Here is a 24,090-nt window from a genome sequence, read left to right on the forward strand (position 1 = left end):
GACACACACGCGTCAGCCTCTTCACTGTCCTACACAGCTAGCACGCTGGCAGTTACCGTCAACTTGGAAGCAGCCACGCAGAAGGCAGTCGCCCTCCAACCGGCGAACAGCGCATCATCGCGGCTACACGCGAGCTGGCCGCACTCGGAGCTTTCGCGGCTCTTCTCTCGCTCTTTCTCGCAGAGCTCCGGCGATGCACAACTCGAACCGCGAAAGCCGCAATGAGCTTTGTGCAAGCTGCGCAGAAGAAACAAGGCACTAAACCGGCAAATGTCCAGCTAATCTCCAACGTGAAAAGGGTCAGCAAGGAAAGCTCTTGCTAACAGCCCAGAAGCATTGCGACTCTTCTCTGGATGATTTGCCCACCAACACTTCACATCAGCTCAAGCCGGCTGCCCGGAGGAAAAGAGGCTAGGAAAGATCGTAGCAGACACGGCTGTTGCTGCACGAGAAGTGCCTGCTCCGGAGGCTTCTTGCGAGCAGCGCTAAAAGCACGCGAACATCGCGTTTCTGTGCTTTCCTGAACAGCTTGCGCTGGGACAGTTACAGCCGTGTTTTGCAAGCTGTCCGGGGTTCTGAGGCACTAAAAGTGCGGATGTGTGGCGACTGTCCAAGACGAGAACCGGCTGCTCTGAAAGCCCTTCCTGCTCGTCACGTACGCTTTCTAGCAGCTCTACGGACACACACGCGTCAGCCTCTTCACTGTCCTACACAGCTAGCACGCTGGCAGTTACCGTCAACTTGGAAGCAGCCACGCAGAAGGCAGTCGCCCTCCAACCAGCGAACAGCGCATCATCGCGGCTACACGCGAGCTGGCCGCACTCGGAGCTTTCGCGGCTCTTCTCTCGCTCTTTCTCGCAGAGCTCCGGCGATGCACAACTCGAACCGCGAAAGCCGCAATGAGCTTTGTGCAAGCTGCGCAGAAGAAACAAGGCACTAAACCGGCAAATGTCCAGCTAATCTCCCACGTGAAAAGGGTCAGCAAGGAAAGCTCTTGCTGCTCTTCACTCGCTCTTGCTAACAGCCCAGAAGCATTGCGACTCTTCTCTGGATGATTTGCCCACCAACACTTCACATCAGCTCAAGCCGGCTGCCCGGAGGAAAAGAGGCTAGGAAAGATCGTAGCAGGCACGGTTGTTGCCGCACGAGAAGTGCCTGCTCCGGAGGCTTCTTGCGAGCAGCGCTGAAAGCACGCGAACATCGCATTTCTGTGCTTTCCTGAACAGCTTGCGCTGGGACAGTTACAGCCGTGTTTTGCAAGCTGTCCGGGGTTCTGAGGCACTAAAAGTGCGGATGTGTGGCGACTGTCCAAGACGAGAACCGGCTGCTCTGAAAGCCCTTCCTGCTCTTCACGTACGCTTTCTAGCAGCTCTACGGACACACACGCGTCAGCCTCTTCACTGTCCTACACAGCTAGCACGCTGGCAGTTACCGTCAACTTGGAAGCAGCCGCGCAGAAGGCAGTCGCCCTCCAACCGGCGAACAGCGCATCATCGCGGCTACACGCGAGGTGGCCGCACTCGGAGCTTTCGCGGCTCTTCTCTTGCTCTTTCCCGCAGAGCTCCGGCGATGCACAACTCGAACCGCGAAAGCCGCAATGAGCTTTGTGCAAGCTGCGCAGAAGAAACAAGGCACTAAACCGGCAAATGTCCAGCTAATCTCCAACGTGAAAAGGGTCAGCAAGGAAAGCTCTTGCTAACAGCCCAGAAGCATTGCGACTCTTCTCTGGATGATTTGCCCACCAACACTTCACATCAGCTCAAGCCGGCTGCCCGGAGGAAAAGAGGCTAGGAAAGATCGTAGCAGGCACGGTTGTTGCTGCACGAGAAGTGCCTGCTCCGGAGGCTTCTTGCGAGCAGCGCTAAAAGCACGCGAACATCGCGTTTCTGTGCTTTCCTGAACAGCTTGCGCTGGGACAGTTACAGCCGTGTTTTGCAAGCTGTCCGGGGTTCTGAGGCACTAAAAGTGCGGATGTGTGGCGACTGTCCAAGACGAGAACCGGCTGCTCTGAAAGCCCTTCCTGCTCTTCACGTACGCTTTCTAGCAGCTCTACGGACACACACGCGTCAGCCTCTTCACTGTCCTACACAGCTAGCACGCTGGCAGTTACCGTCAACTTGGAAGCAGCCACGCAGAAGGCAGTCGCCCTCCAACCGGCGAACAGCGCATCATCGCGGCTACACGCGAGCTGGCCGCACTCGGAGCTTTCGCGGCTCTTCTCTCGCTCTTTCTCGCAGAGCTCCGGCGATGCACAACTCGAACCGCGAAAGCCGCAATGAGCTTTGTGCAAGCTGCGCAGAAGAAACAAGGCACTAAACCGGCAAATGTCCAGCTAATCTCCAACGTGAAAAGGGTCAGCAAGGAAAGCTCTTGCTAACAGCCCAGAAGCATTGCGACTCTTCTCTGGATGATTTGCCCACCAACACTTCACATCAGCTCAAGCCGGCTGCCCGGAGGAAAAGAGGCTAGGAAAGATCGTAGCAGACACGGCTGTTGCTGCACGAGAAGTGCCTGCTCCGGAGGCTTCTTGCGAGCAGCGCTAAAAGCACGCGAACATCGCGTTTCTGTGCTTTCCTGAACAGCTTGCGCTGGGACAGTTACAGCCGTGTTTTGCAAGCTGTCCGGGGTTCTGAGGCACTAAAAGTGCGGATGTGTGGCGACTGTCCAAGACGAGAACCGGCTGCTCTGAAAGCCCTTCCTGCTCGTCACGTACGCTTTCTAGCAGCTCTACGGACACACACGCGTCAGCCTCTTCACTGTCCTACACAGCTAGCACGCTGGCAGTTACCGTCAACTTGGAAGCAGCCACGCAGAAGGCAGTCGCCCTCCAACCAGCGAACAGCGCATCATCGCGGCTACACGCGAGCTGGCCGCACTCGGAGCTTTCGCGGCTCTTCTCTCGCTCTTTCTCGCAGAGCTCCGGCGATGCACAACTCGAACCGCGAAAGCCGCAATGAGCTTTGTGCAAGCTGCGCAGAAGAAACAAGGCACTAAACCGGCAAATGTCCAGCTAATCTCCCACGTGAAAAGGGTCAGCAAGGAAAGCTCTTGCTGCTCTTCACTCGCTCTTGCTAACAGCCCAGAAGCATTGCGACTCTTCTCTGGATGATTTGCCCACCAACACTTCACATCAGCTCAAGCCGGCTGCCCGGAGGAAAAGAGGCTAGGAAAGATCGTAGAAGGCACGGTTGTTGCCGCACGAGAAGTGCCTGCTCCGGAGGCTTCTTGCGAGCAACGCTGAAAGCACGCGAACATCGCATTTCTGTGCTTTCCTGAACAGCTTGCGCTGGGACAGTTACAGCCGTGTTTTGCAAGCTGTCCGGGGTTCTGAGGCACTAAAAGTGCGGATGTGTGGCGACTGTCCAAGACGAGAACCGGCTGCTCTGAAAGCCCTTCCTGCTCTTCACGTACGCTTTCTAGCAGCTCTACGGACACACACACGTCAGCCTCTTCACTGTCCTACACAGCTCGCACGCTGGCACTTACCGTCAACTTGGAAGCAGCCGCGCAGAAGGAAGTCAGACAATTACTCCAACACCTGAAGTGCCTGCTCTAAAAGTTCTTGCTGCTCCTCACCGACTCTTCCCACCACATCTACAGGCTCAGAAACATTGAGTCTCTGGGCTTTCCTCCACCACCAGGACTCTGACACTTACCATCACCTAGAGCTGCTGCACAGTGAGAAATAAATCTTAAAAATCACGAACTCAGACGATTGCTTTAACACCAAAAGTGCCACCTCTGAAAGTTTACTGGTGTACATGGTGGCAAAAGTCAGAGTCCTGATTGTCTAGGAAAGAACGGAGCCCCAGTGTTGCTGGGCTTGTAGATGCGGTGGCAAGAGCCACTGAGGGGTTTTCAGAGCTGGCACTTCTGGTGTGGGATCTATCATCCAACGTTCATGATATATAAGAGTGTTTTCACTGGGCGGCCATAAGTACACCGTGGTAAAGGTTGGAGTGCTGGTGTTCTAGGAAATCTCGCAGTCCCAATATTTGTGAGCCTGTAGATGCGGTGGCAAGAGCCGGGCAGGAGAAGCAAGAGCTTTCAGAAATGTCACTTCTGGTGTGGGAGCAGTCTTCTGACTGTGTGATTTTTAAGATTTTTTTCAAAAGGGACTGCTGAGTTGAGGTGATGGTAGACGTCGGAGTCCTGGTGTCCCAGGAAATGCCGGATCCCCAATGTTTGTGAGCCTGTAGATGTGGTGCCTAGAGCTGGTGAGAAGCAGCAAGACATTCCAGAGCTGACACTTCTGGTGTGGGAGCAGCTGTCTGACATTCACCATTTTTAAGCTGTGGTTTAACACTAGGCGGACAGCTCGAGCTGGTGTTAAACGTCGGAGTCCTGGTGGTCTAGGAAATCCCGGAGCCCCAATGTTTCCTGGCCTGTAGATTTTTTTTACGCCTGTAGATCTTTACCACCCTGTCCTGGTGGTCTAGGAAAGCCCGGAGCCCCAGAGTTTGGAGCCTGTATGTGTGGTAGCAAGAGCCGGTGAGGAGCAGCAAGGGTATTCAGAGCTGGTCACCATGTAACAAAAGGTTCAGGATTTTTAAGATTTTTTCCCACTGAGCAGTAGGGACTGTTTCTCACTCCTTACAAATGAGTCCTTCGTCAGGAAAAGAAAAAAAAAACAGACTTCCTCTTCCATTAATTGTTTCTCTAAGCTATATGGGTACGTGACTATGTTTTATAACTGTATTCTTGTCTGGTTCTGGCTAGGATAGAGTTAATATTTACCTGAGCTGGGTGGAGTACTGAAGCTGGTAGCCCCTATGGCTGGGATAGTTAACTAATTAGCTAACTGCTGGGGCTCAGTATGTAAGTGAGGAGGGTGGTGAAAGGAGCCTCCTGCTACGTGGAAGAAACTAGGTGTGGAGATTTGTTGTAAGCCATTATACTATATTTGTATTGCATCACTGTTTTGTTTTCTTCTGTCATTACTGTTAAATTTACTTCTTGTTCAATCTCAACCCACGGGTTTGGTTTTTTTCCTGGTTTTCTTTTGTTTACCAAATCTCCCCCTGTTCTCTTGGAGGGTGGCGGGGGAGTGAGAGAGAGACTGCGTAGTCTGGTCCCGATCGGGGCTGAACTACAACAATTCTTTAAGAGCATACATATATAGTTGTGATTAACTTATTGTCCCCTATATCAATCCCCCCTTTTTATCACACTAAGTAAATTCTTTTACTTAAACAGTTTCCCTGAATGATATGAAGCATCATACATGGTTTTGTTTAGTGACGGGGGGGCCTAAGGTGGTAGCTTCTGTAGGAAACTGCTAGAAGTCGCTCCCCTTTGTTCAGTGGACTCGGCCGGGCCTAGAGCGGACCCGCTGCTGGCCAAGGCCAAGCCAATTGGTAGCAGAATGTCCCATGATAATGCCTCTGTGATAACGTATTCAAATAGGGGAAAAGAGAAAAAAAAAAAAAAGGGAGAGATGTGAAGCAGCTGAGCGGGGGGCAGAGGCACAGAGGGGGAGGCGCAGGCCTTATGGGCCTTGCAGGCCTCACCCTCTGGCCTCTCGCCAAGCGGCTGACTGGGCCCGAATTGGTCCGGCCCGGCTGCAGGAAGTGGAGAGGAGAGGAGAAGTGAATAAGATGTAAAAAGGATCCTGAGAGACATCTACCAGCCTGTTGTGAGGAACGGCTGCAGATGCCCAGGTCAGTTCAGAAGGAGTGGGAGGAGTAATGTGGCTCCTGGCCAAGATTCCCCTGCAGCCTGTGGTGACGACCATGGTGGAGCAGGTTGTCCCCCTGCAGCCCATGGAGGTCCACGGAGGGGCAGAGATCCACTTGGAGCCCGTGAAGGATCCCGTACTGGGGGAGGTGGATGCCTGAAGGCAGCTGTGGCCCATGGAGGGCCCGCTGGGACAGCTGTTCTGGAGAGACTGCACCCCGTGGAAGAGATGACCCATGCCGGAGCAGTTTCAGGAAGGACTGTGGCGTACGGGTGGGACCCCACAACAGAGCAGGGGAGGAATGTGAGGAGTTCTTCCCCCAACCATGAAGCAGCAGCGTAAAACAACGCGTGATGAACTGACCGCAATCCCCATTCCCTCTTCCCCCTCCTGTGCCACTCGGGGGGGGGAAGGTAGTAGAGATAATGTTAAGCTTGGGAAGAGGGAGGGGTGGAGGGAGGTTATCTTGTTCTCTGTCTCATTATCTTGCTGTTTGTAGTAATAAATGAATAGTTTTCCCCAAGAGGAGTCTGTTTTGCCCGTGATGGTAACTTTAAGGATTTCTCCCTGTCCTTATCTCAAACCTCGAGCCGTTTTTCCTTACGTTATCTCCCCCTGTTCTCTCGGAGGGTGGGAGGAGTGAGAGAGAGACTGCGTAGTCTGGTCCTGATCGGGGCTGAACTACGACAGTGTTACTTTCTTAAACATTCTCCAAACCCATAGGTACAGCACAATAGTTAATAGTAATAAAACTCCTAAGCTAATCAATAAGATCACAACGGGGCGCACCATAGTATTAAGGATCCCTGTTGCCTCTGTCCCAGCCCCACTCATGCCCTGAGTACATTTCCATTTTGTGCATAACCACAGTGGCCAAGTTTAAGCCCGACCGTTTAAAAGGTGGTCCCATGCTTCCTGTAAACCCAAGGGAGGCGTGAGACCACGGCCATTTGGTGTCCTTTTGATTACAAGTTGGTGGTAAGATGCAGGAAAATATTGTAAGCCCAATCACAATTCCAATTAAACAATTGGTCATTTTAGGATTTAGTTGGTCTAGTGGATTAGTACAGCTACTTCTGTAGATAATGTACTGCCTTTGGTGACCTGCTAAAATGGATTTTATATTTCCTATAATAAAATGACAAATAAGATATAAACTGCACCGATGACAGATTTGGGCGAGATTAGTTACTGGCCGGTCCCGGTTTCTTTGTCCGGTATCGTTTGCTGTGGTGTCCCTCCGGTTCACTACTGCTTTTGGCTCACTTACTTGTTACCCACATTGTTCCCGCCCTTATCCGTTCGAACGAGTTTAAGTCTCAAGTCTTCGTTGTTGTCTGGAGTTACTTTCCACAAGGTTGCAGAGGCTCTCTTGATCCGAGTATGGTGTATCCAGGAGTTCTGTCCCTTTACCTTAATTGCCGTGTAGGTGGAGAGGAGGACTTGAAAAGGTCCGGCCCACTGTGGTTCCAGAGTTTTTTCTGTAAGAGACTTAACATATACATAGTCCCCTGGTTGTATATCGTGAACAGGCCCATCCAGACCCCTACGACGTGTTCCCATTGCATGTTTTTCAATTCTTTTTAATTGTTTGTTTAGTGCCACCATATAGGAGGTCATTATTTCTTCACCAATTTGTGAAGACGTTCCCTTTTGTACCCCATAGGGTCGTCCATATAGAATTTCGAATGGACTAAGCCCTTCTCTTGCTCTTGGTCTGGTTCGTATTTGTATAAGAGCTAATGGTAAAGTTAGATTAGTTTCCTGACCCAACTTGACAATCTGTTGTTTGATTAGGTGATTCATTTTCTCCACCTGGCCACTTGATTGTGGTCGGTAAGAGGTATGTAATTGCCACTCTATCCCTAGATGGTGGCTAATTGCTTGTACTATTCTGGACACAAAATGTGGTCCTCTATCCGAGGACATTACTGCTGGGACTCCAAACCTAGGTACTATTTCCTGGAGCAGTATTTTGGTTACTTCCCAGGCTTTAGCAGTTCCGCATGGGAAAGCTTCTGGCCAGCCTGAAAAGGTATCCGTAAGTACTAATAAGTATCGATACCCCCCTTTTCTAGGGAGTTCTGAGAAATCAATCTGCCAACGTTGTCCCGGACCATTCCCCTTTCCGATTTTTTCAAGTTTTGGCCCTTTTACAACTTTAGGATTAGTCTGGAGACAAAGATCACATTGTTGAGTTACTTGTCTAACGGTAGTGTCTAAGTTTCGCGCTATTATGTTCCTGATGAGATCTTTATATAGGGCTTCTGCCCCCCCCTCCCCCCAGTGTCTTTTTCTATGTTCTTCTCGGACTACTGACCATACCATGTAGGAGGGAATTACTACCCTCCCGTGTGAGGGGTAGTAATTGGCCCACCCTTCCTCATTATATGACCCCTTTAGATCATTAATAAGTTTGCCGACTTCCTTTGTGTATTCTGGTTTACCTTCTAGAAATACCTGTCCATCAGGTATTAGCGCACCCTCTACCTTGATTGTTTCTCTAGCTGCTTGTTTTGCTTCCCTATCTGCCAGCTCATTTCCTCTTTCCAATTCTGTGCTCACTTTCTGGTGTGCTTTAATATGCATAATTGCCACCTTTTTGGGAAGCTGGACTGCATTCAGGATTTTCAAAATCCCTTCTGCGTGTTTGATGGTTTTTCCATGAGAATTTAACAGTCCTCTTGCCTTCCATATTGCTCCATGGGCATGTACCACCCCAAAGGCATATTTAGGGTCAGTCCAAATGTTTACAGTCCTTCCCTGGGCTCTCTCCAGGGCTCAGGTAAGGGCTATGATCTCGGCCTTTTGGGCTGAGACGTCGGCTGATAGTGGCCTGGACTCTATCACCTTTTCAAAAGTGGTAACAGCATATCCGGAATGTCGCCTTCCATTTAACATATAGCTGCTTCCATCGGTGAACCAATGTTCGGCTCCATCGACAGGGACACCTTTAAGATCCGTTCGACTAGAATACATGGTTTCAGTTGTTTCCAAGCAGTCATGACTCACCGGCTCCCCGATGTTCCCATCAAGGAATGAGGCCGGATTGATGATGTTTGTGGTCACGATTTCAACATCATCCTGTTCAACCATTATAGCTTGATATTTCAGGAACCTTTGTGGGGAAAGCCAATGCCCTCCTTTTGCTTCAAGGACCGCAGATACAGTCTGGGAAACTAGGACAGTCATTTTCTGGCCTAGAGTGAACTTTCAGGCTTCTTGAATGTTTAGAATGACAGCTGCTACTGCTCTCAGACAGCTGGGCCACTGTCGTAGTTCAGCCCCGATCGGGACCAGACTACACAGTCTCTCTCTCGCTCCCCCCACCCTCCGAGAGAATAGGAGGAGATGATATAAGAAAAACGGCTCGAGGTTTGAGATAAGGACGGGAAGAAATTTGTAAAGTTACCGTTACAGGCAAAACAGACTCGACTTGGGGAAAAACACTCATTTATTTCTAAAACTAGCAGGAGAATGAGACAGGGAACAAGATAACCTCCCCCCACCCCTCCCTCTTCCCGGGCTTAACATTATCTCTACTACCTTCCCCTCCCGAGCGGCATGGAGGGGGGAGTCGGGGGCGGGGGGGGGGAATGGGGGTCGCAGTCAGTTCATCACGCGTTGTTTTACGCCTCTGTGTCATCGTCGGGGGAAGAACTCCTTGCATTCCTCCTCTGCTCCAGTGTGGGGTCCCTCCCACGTCCACAGTCCTCCATGAAACTGCTCCGGCGTGGGTCATCTCTTCCACGGGGTGCAGTCCTGCGAGCGACGGAGGAACGTATGACAAAAGACTCAATATGAGTAATAAGCGTAGTTCGATTTATTAGTCCCGGGTGCACATATTTATATTGCTAAGATAAAATATGCCTACTAGTCATTGCGTGATTGGCTTAAGCTCTAATAGTTACATTTGCATATCCTTCCTACTTGCAGTTAGCTAATCTGGAAAGTCCCGTTAACCTGAAAGTCCCGTACTTTTCATGTTTTCACTTTCTCAGAGTTGTTTACGATCTTCTTCAAGGTTGCTTCGTTTACTTTCTCACAGGAAGCTTCATTACTTTCTCACAGGCGGCCTCATTATTTTCTCACAGGTGGCTTCAGTACTTTCTTACAGGGGGCTTCATTACTTTCTCACAAGCGGCTTCAGTGATGTCCTTGAGGCCTGCTGCTCACAAACATAACAATTCCATTCGGTCTGGATTGTTCACTAAGTGTCCCTGATACTCCAGGTATCCAACAAATCCCCCTTTTTGTTTTGAACAATCCAGACCCACTTATGCGCTAATAACAAAAAATCAATGGCTGCTAGATTCTGCAAAAATATCATGACGCATACTATCCATGTCTTCTAATAATCCTGATAACATGCTAGAGGTTAAATTCATTTGCTTTTGTGCCCAACAAGCTAATTTATTTAAGTTAGCTAAAGCTTTTGCAGTTGCTGCCCAAGGAACAAATAAAGATAATGCTATCCGCTCAGCTGTACCCAACAGGGTTAAATTGCCGTCACAATGGGGAGTCAATACTTTTAGCGATCTTCTTGCTCGAGTGTGATTCCGTAATGTTCTCATAGGTGGAGCAAACATTATCAATTTTCCAAAATAACATGGTCCTCCTATGGCTCTTTTTGGTACTCCTGACCTTATTTTACTACAATATCAACTAGGTTCATGTAGGCCTCTACTGAATCTCCCTTTTCTTCTTTTTTTTTTTTTTTTTTTTTTTTTTTATGAGCCAGATTGTCTGTATTGAGTTGTTAATCATTTTTTGCAAGCATGGTATGTTATGCCTAGTATGATGCCTAGTATCATAATTCCGATTTTAACCAAGGACAGCAACCACCCAGTTATGCCACACACAAGCTTAGTTAATAAAATTACTGATCACATGTTTGTGCATATTCATGATTACAAAGCAAAGCTAAGTTTCAGTACCTTCTAGTAATTTTCTACTATAACATTTTTCTACTATTATGGATATAACAACTCCAGTAACTTTCTTATCTACAAGAGCAATGACTAGTTTTCTGCAGGCCTCTGTTGAAACAAGCCATAAATTCTGCTAACAATGTTTTGTATCTTAAAGCTTCCCTTCTCATTCCATGGCTTTCTTCCTGAGAGCATGATTGCATTCCTCCCCCAAGGTCGGTGTGCTTTCACTGATACCATACTGGCTCAGCGAAATACCACATCTCCCCCTTCTTTGTTTAGGAGAAGAGGCTTGTTTCAACGCTTTATCTATTAAAGTTTGCACACATTTTAAGACACAGAATTATAGATCAAAATACATATATAAAAGGAATGAATAAGCATCCTACAGCTATTAGTAACAAGCTTATATCAAGTCACCAAAAGATGTCTGAATATATCAAAACCATCACTTTGTTGCTGTTTTTGTACTCCTTTTTGCAAGTTTTGAATACTTTTGTGAATAGATTCCGAATGATCAGACAGATTCATGCAGCAAAGCCCATCAAAATCCTGACAACCATGATTTTGTGCTAATAATAAAAAAAATCTATTGCTGATCTATTCTGTTACTAACCCAACTATGCCAAAGACACCGCTGAGCAAGAGGATGTTTATCAGCCGGGTCAGAGCAGAGAAGGGAGGCAGGCGCAGCACCTTCAGGGCGTCCCCTGTTGTAAATAAAGTGTGCTCTGGGTCTGTCCTCTCCCCTTCGCTCCGAGCCACCTCTGTTTATACCCTCAGCAGATTCAGTGAAAGAGTACTGACTAGGTGTTGCTGCATGCGTGGCCAGCGCATACAACAAGGCCTGACTAGACGTTGCTGCATGCGTGGCCAGCGCATGCAACAAGGCCCGTCAAATATGTGCTCTGCAGGCTAACAGCGGTTCTGTTTTGTAAAGTAGCATAGTATATAGAATCTACATCAGTTAACAGCGTTGATAGTGCCGATACAGTTGTATTTATTTGCTTAGCAAGCCAACAGTCCAATTTATTTAGCATAGTTAATGCCTAGGCACTTGCCACACCAGGTGTAAAGACTGAAGCAGCAATAATTTTACTTAGTTTCCAAAACTCTGTATTATCTTGGCAACCAGATTCAATGCTATGTATGCTTCGTTTAGGTCTTTTATGCTGTCTGGATTTTGATATGTGCTCGCATGATTAAGTCACTCTGTGTCGTTGCAATGTATAGATCTTAAAGCATTTACAATCATTACCCCTCTAGAAACATTAGCTCTTGAATAGTTAAAAAAAAATAGAAGTCCATCTTTACTGATCCCAAAAAGTTCCATCTTTTGTAGTTTTAGCACTCAGCACTTGTGGTTGCTGCTGTTTTACACAGAGTTGCCGTCCTACCGGTATCTGGCAGGTCAACCAAACATGTTCTGAAATACCCGCAGATGATACAGACAAGGATCCACTTGTTTACTGCTCCTGTAAAGACATAAGCGTATCCCTTCCCCCATGTTATAAGAGGGAACGGTCCTTCCACTTATACAAAGCTCGACTCAGACAGGAGTATCTGTTAACCATGTCAGGGGCGGGGGGGTGGGGGCGCCTGGCGGCGGCTGTGGCCCAGACATATAAGAGGAAAGAAAACTAAAACCTGAGGTTTAAGACAAGAATAGGGAGGGATCCTTAAAGCCACCGCTACAGGCAAAACAGACCATCACTAAAACCAAAGCAGGATAAGGAAAAAGGGAGCAAGACAACCTCCCCCCACCCCTCCCTCTTCCCAGGCTTAACACCATCTCCACCTCCCTCCCCTGCCCCCTTAGCGGGACAGGGATGGGGGGCGGGGGGGGGGAAAGAGGGAATGGGGGTTACAGACAGTTAATCACGCGCCGCTTTATTGATATCAACGGTTTAACGGCTGCACCTACAGCAGCAGCCATGACTGTAGCCTTTTCTTGTTCTAACATTCGCTCAGCAGCTTCCAGCAGTTGCCCTGTACTAGATCCTTTTGGCAGCACACTGAGGGCTCTCTTAGTTTTTTGGGTTTGTTTTTTGTTTTTTGTTTTTTTTTTTATTAGCATTATTAAAGGCAAGCATATCTAAGAACTTTGCTTTCATGTCATCATCCAGATCAGGGTGAGCCATAATTGCAGTGTGCAACCGATCAATAAATTTCCCATATGGTTCTGTGGGACCTTGTCTTCTTGATGTAAAGGCAGGTCCAGACTTTTCATCGTGCACCCTAGCAAGCGCTCTATAAGCCAAATCTTGGCCCAGTTGTAACACTTCGGTAGCAAATTGCGCTTGCCAATCAGATCGTGTGTAGTGTCCCGCTCCCATCAGCATTTGAGTTTGCACCCCGAATAATGGATCACCCTGTTGTCGAGGCGTTGCAGCTGCCCTATCACAAGCAGCCTGCCAGTACTGAAAGAACTGCAGCTGCTGCGACCTGGACAATCATTCTAATATCATAAGGAGCTAACAACTGTGATGAAAAAATATGCTGCAACACAGATTGAGCATATGATGATTTTAGCCCATACTGAGTAACTGCACTTTTAGCTTCCTTCAATATTTTCCAGTCTAATGCTTTCCACACACTTTTCCCAGTATTATCAGTCACAACTGGAAATGCCATAGGAAAAGGCTCTCCTTCTATCAAAGCATCTCGAATCACCTCTTTCCACTGCACTATCGGATTCAAAACCCCGGCCCCTCCCGCCGGCGTCCCTTGCAAAGGTGCAAAAAGACTGATCTCACCCGATGCTCCGTTCGGAATGAATAGGTTGGATGCTGACAGGTCTCGATGCGGCACAGGCGAAGGAGTTGACAAGTTTCCCAGTGACACTTCTAGGCGAATCTCTAGGGCTTCCAGTCTTTTTAGCGTCTCTTCCAGCTGTGCGTCCTTGGAGCCAGATGAATGTTCATCCCCCTCCTCCTCACGCCGTGGTGGCAGGGAAGAAGGTGGTAACGGGGGATAAACCAGAGCTGTTGGTGCCGGCGAAAAGGCTCGTGACTCTGAGTCTGCACTGGCGCAGCGTGGCGGGGTGCCTGGCGGTGGTACGTCTGATGGTGGTGAAAAGCCTTTGGCAGTTTTTCCCTCTGGTGCCCGCATATCTATAGTTATAGGGGCTGTGGCTGCAGTTCCTGGAGTCCTTGCTGGGGCTCGAACCCCCCCACCCTCAGCACGAGCCGGGGCGGCGGCAGGGCTCGTTAAACCCAAGAACAGCATGCTGGTAGTGGAGGTGGACCCGTCGGCTGGAGTTAAGACCGCAAAAGCAGATGCAGCAACTGAACGCTCGGCTTTCATGCTTATCAATGTTTCGTTAATTAGCTTCCACACGGTGGAGATCCCTTACTTATTTCATCCCACAGCTTTTTTCCTATCTTTTCCTGTGTCGGGAGTTCAAAAGGATCATCAACTGTGGGGATTAATTCCCTTTTCTTTGCCCACTGCAGCAAAGCTTCTAGGACGGCCGAGTCATAACTCAGTCCTCTCATAGAGAGCATAATAATTCTAGGGCTACCTCCTTTTCCATTATTGCCGGCAGTTTCACAATTGGTGCTCCCTGATTAAGGCACCCCTTTTACTCCCTGATTAAGTACTCACTATTGGTGCTCCCTGATTAAGGCACCCCTTTTTTGCAGCTTGTCCTGTAGCCCTGGCAGACGGCGAACCCCTGTTTCAACGGTTCAGGCTCCGGATCGTCGCATCTGAAGGACAAATGCGTAGTCGATCTTGCCCCCCGGTCGCTGCTCCCGGTGCTTCTCTGCCTCCGCCACTCCGATAGCAGTGTCTTCTAGTAGTCCCTGTTCGGGCGCCATTTGCGAGCGACGGAGGAACGTACGACAAAAGACTCAATATGAGTAATAAGCGTAGTTCGATTTATTAGTCCCGGGTGCACATATTTATATTGCTAAGATAAAATATGCCTACTAGTCATTGCGTGATTGGCTTAAGCTCTAATAGTTACATTTGCATATCCTTCCTACTTGCAGTTAGCTAATCTGGAAAGTCCCGTTAACCTGAAAGTCCCGTACTTTTCATGTTTTCACTTTCTCAGAGTTGTTTACGATCTTCTTCAAGGTTGCTTCGTTTACTTTCTCACAGGAAGCTTCATTACTTTCTCACAGGCGGCCTCATTATTTTCTCACAGGTGGCTTCAGTACTTTCTTACAGGCGGCTTCATTACTTTCTCACAAGCGGCTTCAGTGATGTCCTTGAGGCCTGCTGCTCACAAACATAACAATTCCATTCGGTCTGGATTGTTCACTAAGTGTCCCTGATACTCCAGGTATCCAACACAGTCCCTCTAGAACAGCTGTCCCAGCGGGCCCTCCACGGGGCACAGCCTCCTTCAGGCCTCCACCTGCTCCGGCGTGGGGTCCTCCACAGGCTGCAGGTGGATCTCTGCCCCTCCGTGGACCTCCATGGGCTGCAGGGGGACAACCTGCTCCACCATGGTCGTCACCACGAGTTGCAGAGGAATCTTGGCCAGGAGCCGCATTACTCCTCCCCCTCCTCCTTCACTGACCTTGGCGTCTGCAGCCGTTCCTCACAACAGGCTGGCAGACGCCTCTCAGGATCCTTTTTACATCTTATTCACTTCAACTGCTCCTCTCCACTTCTTGCAGCCAGGCCGGGCCGAGTTGGGCCCAGTCGGCTGCCCGGCGGGAGGCCAGAGGGTGAGGCCTGCAAGGCCCACGAGGCTCGCGCTTCCCCCTCTCTGCCCCCCGCTCAGCTGCTTCACATCTTCTCCTCCCTCTTTTTCCTGTTTTCCCCTATTTAAATACGTTATCGCAGAGGCGTTATCACGGGACATTCTGCTACCAATTGGCTTGGCCTTGGCCAGCAGCGGGTCCGCCCTAGGCCCGGCCAAGTCCACTGAACAAAGGGGAGCGACTTCTAGCAGTTTCCTACAGAAGCTGCCACCTTAGGCCCCCCCCCACTAACAAAACCAGAACAGCCACCCTTTCGCAGCGGCATCCAGCTGTTTGGAGAAGTATGCTACCGCCCGTCTGTATGGTCCCAAATCTTGTGCCAATATTCCTAGTGCCATTCCTTGTTTTTCGTGGGAAAATAGAAAAAATGGCTTACTCACATCAGGAAGTCCCAATGCTGATGCCGACATCAGGGCTTTCTTCAGCTGATGGAAGGCTCGATCTGACTCAGCATCCCACTGGAGATCCTTTTGGTTAGCTGCTATCAGGGAATAGAGTGGCTTAACAGGCAGACCATAATCACATATCCAAAGTTGGCACCACCCCGTCATTCCTAAGAATGTCCGTAGTTCCTTTATAGTTTGTGGTCAAGGGCTTTGGTATATGGCCTCTTTCCGGGCTTGTCCTAGGATCCGTTGTCCGGCACTGATCTCGTACCCCAGGTACGTGACCTGGGGTTGTAACAACGCCTGTGCCTTTTTCTTAGAAACCCGATATCCCTGTAGTCCCAGGAAATTTAACAGACTCACGGTCCAAATGACACAGGATTCTTTGGTTCTGGTTGCAATAAGAAGGTCGTCTACATACTGTAACACCTTCCCTTCTTCTGATGGTGGTTCCCATGATTCCAAGTCCTTTGCTAGCTGATTCCCAAAAATTGTGGGGCTATTTTTAAAACCCTGCGGCAACACCGTCCATGTGAGCCGGGTCTTTCGACCACTTTTGGGATTTTCCCATTCGAAAGCAAAAATTTTCTGGCTGGCTTCATGGAGAGGGAGGCAAAAGAAAGCATCTTTTAAATCTAGGACCGTAAACCAAGCTAAATCAGGTTTTAGCATGGTTAATAGGGTATAGGGGTTAGCTACCACAGGTCCTCTGTTATTTTGTTGATGGCTCTTAAGTCTTGAACTATCCTATAGGACCCATCAGGTTTCTTAACTGGAAGTACAGGTGTATTGAATTCTGACTCACATTCTTTTAGTAGTCTTAGTTCTATGAACCGCTCTATGACAGGACAAATTCCTTCCCTAGCTTCCCTTTTCAGTGGGCAAAATGTGGGATTTTGGTGTGAAATGGGGGGATTTGGGGCAAAATGTGGGATTTTGGTGTGAAATGGGGGGATTTGGGGCAAAATGTGGGAATTTTGGTGTGAAATGGGGGGATTTGGGGCAAAATGTGGGAATTTTGGTGTGAAATGGGGGAATTTGGGGCAAGAATGGGGGATTTTGGTGTGAAATGGGGGAATTTGGGGCAAAATGTGGGATTTTGGTGAAAAATGGGGGAATTTGGGGCAAAAAAGCGGGATTTGGGGCAAAAATGCAGGAATTTGGGCGAAAAATGGTGGATTTTGGGGGCAAAATGTGGGATTTTGGTGTGAAATGTGGGAGTTTTGGGCAAAAATGCAGCATTTGGGGGCGAAACGGGGGAATTTGGGGGGAAATCGCGGGATTTTGGGGCAACAATGTGGGATTTTGGGGGCAAAATGGGGGAATTTGGGGGGAAATTGCGGGATTTTGGGGGCAAAATGTGGGATTTTGGTGTGAAATGGGGGAATTTGGGGCAAAATGTGGCAATTTTGGTGCAAAATGGGGGAAATTGGGGCAAAAAAGCGGGATTTGGGGCTAAAATGCGGGAATTTGGGGCAAAAATGGGGGATTTTGGGGGCAAAATGTGCGATTTTGGTGTAAAATGTGGGAATTTTGGGCAAAAATGCAGCATTTGGGGGCGAAACGGGGGAATTTGGGGGGAAATCACGGGATTTTGGGGCAACAATGTGGGATTTTGGTGCGAAATGGGGGAATTTGGGGCAAAATGTGGGAATTATGGTGGAAAATGGGGGAATTTGGGGCAAAAATGCAGGATTTGGGGGGCAAAATGGGGGAATTTGGGGGGAAATTCCTGGATTTTGGGGCAAAATGTGGGCTTTTGGTGCGAAATGCAAGAATTTGGGGCAAAAATGCGGGATTTGGGGGGCGAAACGGGGGAATTTGGGGGAAATCACGGGCTTTTGGGGGCAAAATGTGGGATTTTGGTGCGAAATGGGGGAATTTGGGGCAAAAATGCGGGATTTTGGGGGAAATTGTGGGAATTTGGTGTGAAATCCCGGGATTTTGGGGGCAAAATGTGGGATTTTGGTGTGAAATGGGGGAATTTCGGGCAAAAATGCGGCATTTGCGGGCAAAACGGGGGAATTTGGGGGGAAATCACGGGATTTTGGGGCAACAATGTGGGATTTTGGTGCGAAATGTGGGAATTTGGGGCAAAAATGGGGGATTCTGGGGGCAAAATGTGGGAATTTGGGGTGAAATCCCGGGATTCGGGGGCAAAATGTGGGATTTTGGTGTGAAATGGGGGAATTTGGGGCAAAAATGTGGGATTTTGGGGGCAAAATGTGGGATTTTGGTGTAAAATGCTGGATTTTGGGGGCAAAATGTGGGAATTTTGGTGCGAAATGGGGGAATTTGGGGCAAAATGTGGGAATTTTGGTGCGAAATGGGGGAATTTGAGGAAAAAATGCGGGAATTTGGGGGCAAAATGTGGGATTTTGGTGTAAAATGCGGGAATTTGGGGCAAAAATGTGAGATTTTGGGGGCAAAATGGGGGAATTTGGGGGGAAATTGTGGGATTTTGGGGGCAAAATGTGGGCTTTTGTTGTGAAATGTGGGAATTTGGGGCAAAATGTGGGAATTTTGGTGTAAAATTTGGGAATTTGGGGCAAAAATGCGGGAATTTGGGGCAAAAATGCGGGATATGGGGGGCAAAATGGGGGAATTTGGGGGAAAAATGGGGGATTTTGGGGGCAAAATGTGGGATTTTGGTGTAAAATGCTGGATTTTGGGGGCAAAATGTGGGATTTTGGTGCGAAATGGGGGAATTTGGGGCAAAATGTGGGAATTTTGGTGCGAAATGGGGGAATTTGGGGCAAAAATGGGGGATTTGGGGCAAAAATGCGGGATTTTGGGGGAAAATGGGGGAATTTGGGGGAAATCGCAGGATTTGGGGGGCAAAATGTGGGATTTTGGTGTGAAATGTGGGAATTTGGGGCAAAATGTGGGAATTTTGGTGTAAAATGTGGGAATTTGGTGCAAAAATGCGGGAATTTGGGGCAAAAATGCGGGATTTGGGGCAAAAATGGGAGATTTTGGGGGGAATCGTTAGATTTTGGGGCAAAATGGGGGATTTTGGTGCGAAATGGGGTAATTTGGGGCAAAAATGTGGGATTTGGCGGGCAAAAGGTGGGAATCTTGGGGGAAATCGCGAGATTTTGGGGGCGAACCTGTGGGGGGTGTGGCGGTGACCACTCCCCGTTCCGGTGTCCGGTCCTCCCGGCCAGCAGGGGGCGGTGTTGGAGACGCCGTTGGGGCCTGTTCACGTGGCGCTGGAGGGCGCGCCCCGCCCTGGTCGCCCCGCCCTGCTGATGCTGCCGGACGTGGGCCACACGCGTGAGTCCCGCCCCCTTCCCCCTCTCCCGCCGCGCCCCTCCCCCGCAGACGCCTCGTGCTTCGCCCCGCTCTTCGCCCACCCCGAGATGCGGGAGGTCGCCAGCCACTTCCTGCTCGTCCACCTCGACCCCCCCGGCATGGAGGTGGGCGCCCCGCCCTACCCCCCGGGGTGCGTCTGCACTCCCCTCTTCCGCTCCCCCCAGTTGACCCCAGTGACTCCCAGTTGACTGCGTTGACCCCACTGCCCCCCCACTTGACCCCACTGCCCCCCCAGTTGACCCCAGTGACCCCCAGGTTGACCCCACTGACCCCCCTGTTGACCCCACTGACCCCCCAGTTGACCCCAGTGACTCCCAGTTGACTGCGTTGACCCCTCTGACGACCTGGTTGACCCCACTGCCCCCCCAGTTGACCCCACGGACCCCCCCAGTTGATCCCAGTGACCCCCATTAACCCCCCAGTTGCCCCCATTAACCCCCAGTTGACCCCACTGACCCCCATTAACCCCCAGTTGCCCCCATTAACCCCCAGTTGACCCCCATTGACCCCCATTAACCCCCCGTTGACCCCACTGACCCCCATTAACCCCCAGTTGCCCCCATTAACCCCCCGTTGACCCCCATTAACCCCCAGTTGCCCCCATTAACCCCCGTTGACCCCCATTAACCCCCAGTTGACCCCCATTAACCCCCCGTTGACCCCACTGACCCCCATTAACCCCCAGTTGCCCCCATTAACCCCTTGTTGACCCCCATTGACCCCCCGTTGACCCCACTGACCCCCATTAACCCCCAGTTGCCCCCATTAACCCCTCGTTGACCCCCATTATCCCCCAGTTGACCCCCATTGACCCCCCGTTGACCCCCATTGACCCCCAGTTGACCCCACTGACCCCCATTAACCCCCCGTTGACGCCCATTAATCCCCAGTTGCCCGCATTAACCCCCAGTTGACCCCCATTGACCCCCGTTGACCCCCATTAAGGCCCAGTTGCCCCACATTAACCCCCAGTTGCACCCATTAACCCCCAGTTGACCCCCATTGACCCCTGTTAACCCCCATTAACCCCCAGTTGACCCCCATTAACCCCCAGTGACCCCCAGTAACACCTGGTTGCCCCCATTAACACCCAGTTGACCCCCATTAACCCCCAGTTGACCCCCATTGACCCCCCATTGACCCCATTAACCCCCAGTTGACCCCCATTAACCCCCAGTTGACCCCCCGTTGACCCCCATTAACCCCCAGTTGACCCCCATTAACCCCCAGTTGACCCCACTGACCCCCATTAACCCCCAGTTAACCCCCTGTTGAGCCCCATTAACCCCCAGTTGCCCCCATTGACCCCCAGTTGCTTCCCATTAACCCCCAGCTGCCCCCATTAACCCCCAGTTGCCCCCCATAAGCCCCCCATTGACCCCCATTAACCCCCAGTTGACCCCCATTAACCCCCAGTTGACCCGTGACCCCCATTAACCCCCAGTTGCCCCCATTAACCCCCAGTTGACCCCCTGTTGACCCCCATTAACCCCCAGTTGCCCCCATTGACCCCCAGTTTCCCCCATTAACCCCCAGTTGCCCCCCATAAGCCCCCAGTTGACCCCCATTAACCCCCAGTTGACCCCCATTAACCCCCCGTTGACCCCACTGACCCCCATTAACCCCCAGTTGCCCCCCACTAACCCCCAGTTGACCCCCATTAACCCCCAGTTGCCCCCATTAACCCCCAGTTGACCCCACTGACCCCCATTAACCCCCAGTTGCCCCCCACTAACCCCCAGTTGCCCCCATTAACCCCCAGTTGACCCCACTGACCCCCATTAACCCCCAGTTGCCCCCCACTAACCCCCAGTTGCCCCCATTAACCCCCAGTTGACCCTGTCGTCTCTCTGTTGACCCCCCCACCCCTCCCCCCCCCCCAGTTGACCCCCCGCCCCCCCGTCCCCCCACCTCGACCGCCATCACATCGCAGCATCACCCTACGCACCCCTCCCCCCCCCCAACCGCCATCGCTTCACCTCATTGGTCCCCTCGCCTGCCCTCCCCCCACCTCAACCCCCGATTGACCCCTTGCCCCTCCCCCTGTCGCCCCTCCCCCCCCGCCCTCCGCCCCTCCCCCGCAGGTACCAGTACCCCTCCCTGGAGCAACTGGCCGAAATCGTCCCCTGCGTCCTCCGGCACCTCAAGTGAGTGGGTGGGGGGGCGCCCCACGGCGCTGTGGGGCGGGGAGGGGGCCCCTGACCCGTAGCGGGACGGGACGGGGGGGGCGGCGTCAGCACCGGCCTGACCCCGCCCACCCCCCCAGCATCGCCAGCATCGTGGGCATCGGGGTGGGCGCTGGCGCCTTCGTCCTGGCTAAATTTGGGGTGAGATGTGGGGCGGGGCGTGGGGCAGGGCGGGGGGCAGATTTGGGGGGAATGCAGGGCTGCGGGAATCTCGGGGGAGGTTCTGTGGGGCTGGGGGGGGTCGCTATGGGGCTGGGGGGGTCGCTATGGGGCTGGGGGGCGTGGCTGTGGGGCTGGGGGGGTCGCTATGGGGCAGGGGGGCGTGGCTGTGGGGCTGGGGGGTCGCTATGGGGCTGGGGGGTCGCTATGGGGCAGGGGGGCATGGCCGTGGGGCGCTATGGGGCTGGAGGAGGTTAGTGGGGTCTCTGGGCACTTGTGGGTCGCTGGGGGGTTGGGGGCTTGGCTATGGGGCTGGGGGGTCGCTATGGGGCTGGGGGGGTCGCTATGGGGCGGGGGGGCATGGCCGTGGGGCGCTATGGGGCTGGAGGAGGTTAGTGGGGTCTCTTGGTTGGGTACTTGTGGGTCGCTGGGGGCTCTCAGGGGGCGTGGCTGTGGGGCTGGGGGGTCGCTATGGGGCAGGGGGGGTCGCTATGGGGCAGGGGGGCATGGCCATGGGGCGCTATGGGGCTGGAGGAAGTTAGTGGGGTCTCTTGGTTGGGCACTTGTGGGTCGCTAGGGGGTTGTGGGCTGTCGGGGGGCATCGCTATGGGGCAGGGGGTTCGCTATGGGGCTGGGGGGTCGCTATGGGGCGGGGGGGCGTGGCCGTGGGGCGCTATGGGGCTGGAGAAGGTTAGTGGGGTCTCTGGGCACTTGTGGGTCGCTGGGGGGTTGGGGGCTCGGCTGTGGGGCTGGGGGGCCACTATGGGGCAGGGGGGCGTCGCTATGGGGCTGGGGAGTCGCTATGGGGCTGGGGGGTCGCTATGGGGCTGGGGGGGCGTGGCCGTGGGGCGCTATGGGGCTGGAGGAGGTTAGTGGGGTCTCTTGGTTTGGCACTTGTGGGTCGCTGGGGGCTCTCGGGGGGCGTGGCTGTGGGGCTGGGGGGTCGCTATGGGGCTGGGGGGTCGCTATGGGGTGGGAGGGCGTGGCCGTGGGGCGCTATGGGTCTGGCCCCGCCCCACAGCTGCTGCACCCCGAGGCGGTGGAGGGGCTGGTGCTGATCAACATCAACCCCCGCGCCAAGGGCTGGGTGGATTGGGTGGCGCACAAGGTGGGCGGGGCCGGCGGGTGGGGAGGGCCAATGGGGAGAGGGGTGGGGCAGAAGGGGGCGGGGTTTGGGGGGGTTCCCTGCTGCTGGCCCTGCGGCGCTGTGGGTCGCTTGGGGTCGCGTGTGGCTCACTGTGGGTCCCTATGGGTCGCCGTGGGTCGCTGTGGGTGGCGGTGGGCGGCCGTGGGTCACTGTGGGTCCCTACGGTGTCTGTGGGTGGCTGTGGGTCGCTGTGGGTCCCTACGGTGTTGGTGGGCGGCTGTGGGTCGCTGTGGGTCCCTACGGTAGCTGTGGGTCGCTGTGGGTTGCTGTGGGTCCCTACGGTGTCTGTGGGTCGCCGTGGGTCGCTGCGGGTCCCTACGGTGTCTGTGGGTCGCTGTGGGTCCCTACGGTCGCTGTGGGTCGCTGTGGGTCCCTACGGTGTCTGTGGGTCGCCGTGGGTCGCTGTGGGCCGCTGTGGGTCCCTACGGTGTCTGTGGGTCGCTGTGGGTCACGGTGGGTCCCTACGGTGTCTGTGGGTCGCTGTGGGTCGCTGTGGTGTCTGTGGGTCGCTGTGGGTCGCTGTGGGTCGCTGTGGGTCCCTACGGTGTCTGTGGGTCGCTGTGGGTCCCTACCGTGTCTGTGGGTGTCTGTGGGTCGCCGTGGGTCGCTGTGGGTCGCTGTGGGTCCCTACGGTGTCTGTGGGTCGCTGTGGGTCGCCGTGGGTCGCCGTGGGTCCCACGGGTGCCCCCCCAGCTGTCGGGCCTGACGTCCTCCAGCAGCGAGCTCATCCTGGCGCACCTCTTCACGCAGGTCGGGCGGGGGGGCACTTGGGGGTCCCGTGGGGGGCCACTTGTGGGTCCGGGGGGCGCTTGGGGGTATGGGGAGGGCCACTTGTGGGTCTTGGGGGTCAGTTTTGGGGGCCCTCAAGGGGCACTTGGGGGGCCTGGGGGCACTCGGGGGGCCTGTGGGGGGCACTTGGGGGGCCCAGAGTCCACCTGGAGGCCCCAAGAGCCACTTGTGGGTCAGGGAGCTCAGTTAAGGGTTGGGGGAGGGTCACTTGTGGGTCACAGGGTGGGGGCGGGGCGGGGGCGGGGCTGTGACACGGGGGCGGGGCAAGGGTGGGGCTGAGACACGGGGGCGGGGCAGGGGCGGGGCAGGGGCGGGGCGGGGGCGGGGCTGTGACGCGCGGGCCGCAGGAGGAGCTGGCGGCCGCCCCTCCCCCGGTGCAGCAGGCCCGGCGGCGGCTGGGGGCGGCGCCCAACGCCCCCCTGCTCTGGGCCACGTACAACAGGTACTGGGCAAACTGGGGGCGCTGCGGCGGGGCTGCGGGGCACTGGGACTGCCCTCGGAGCACTGGGATCGAGCTGGGATTGAACTGGGAGGGAACTGGGAGGGGCTGGAATGGAACTGGGGGGACTGGTGGGGACTGGGAGGGGACTGCGGGGGACTGGGAGGGACTGGGAGGGACTGGGGGGGGACTGGGACTGGGCTAGGAGGACTGGGACTGAACTGGGATTGAACCGGGGCGGACTGGGAGGGAACTGGGGGGGCTGGGAGGGACTGGGATTGGGCTAGGAGGACTGGCATCGAACTGGGATTGAACTGGGATTGAACTGGGGGGGACTGGGAGG

The 24,090-nt window shown here is 53.1% G+C and overlaps 1 protein-coding gene across 1 annotated transcript in view; it reads left to right on the top strand.

Annotated features, from left to right (window-relative positions):
• Positions 1 to 24,090, top strand: part of LOC147600086 (protein NDRG2-like) — a 199,895-nt gene that overhangs the window by 88,609 nt on the left and 87,196 nt on the right. The window contains exons 2-8 of the mRNA XM_086752392.1: positions 18,880 to 18,988; positions 19,037 to 19,157; positions 21,112 to 21,174; positions 21,294 to 21,354; positions 22,394 to 22,480; positions 23,213 to 23,269; positions 23,656 to 23,750. Of these exons, the coding sequence (XP_086608518.1) occupies positions 18,880 to 18,988; positions 19,037 to 19,157; positions 21,112 to 21,174; positions 21,294 to 21,354; positions 22,394 to 22,480; positions 23,213 to 23,269; positions 23,656 to 23,750 (593 nt within the window). The remainder of the gene's footprint in view (positions 1 to 18,879; positions 18,989 to 19,036; positions 19,158 to 21,111; positions 21,175 to 21,293; positions 21,355 to 22,393; positions 22,481 to 23,212; positions 23,270 to 23,655; positions 23,751 to 24,090) is intronic.

Source organism: Chlamydotis macqueenii, chromosome 7 (assembly GCF_036417535.1).
Source record: "Chlamydotis macqueenii isolate bChlMac1 chromosome 7, bChlMac1.mat, whole genome shotgun sequence".
Taxonomy (NCBI): Eukaryota; Metazoa; Chordata; class Aves; order Otidiformes; family Otididae; genus Chlamydotis; species Chlamydotis macqueenii.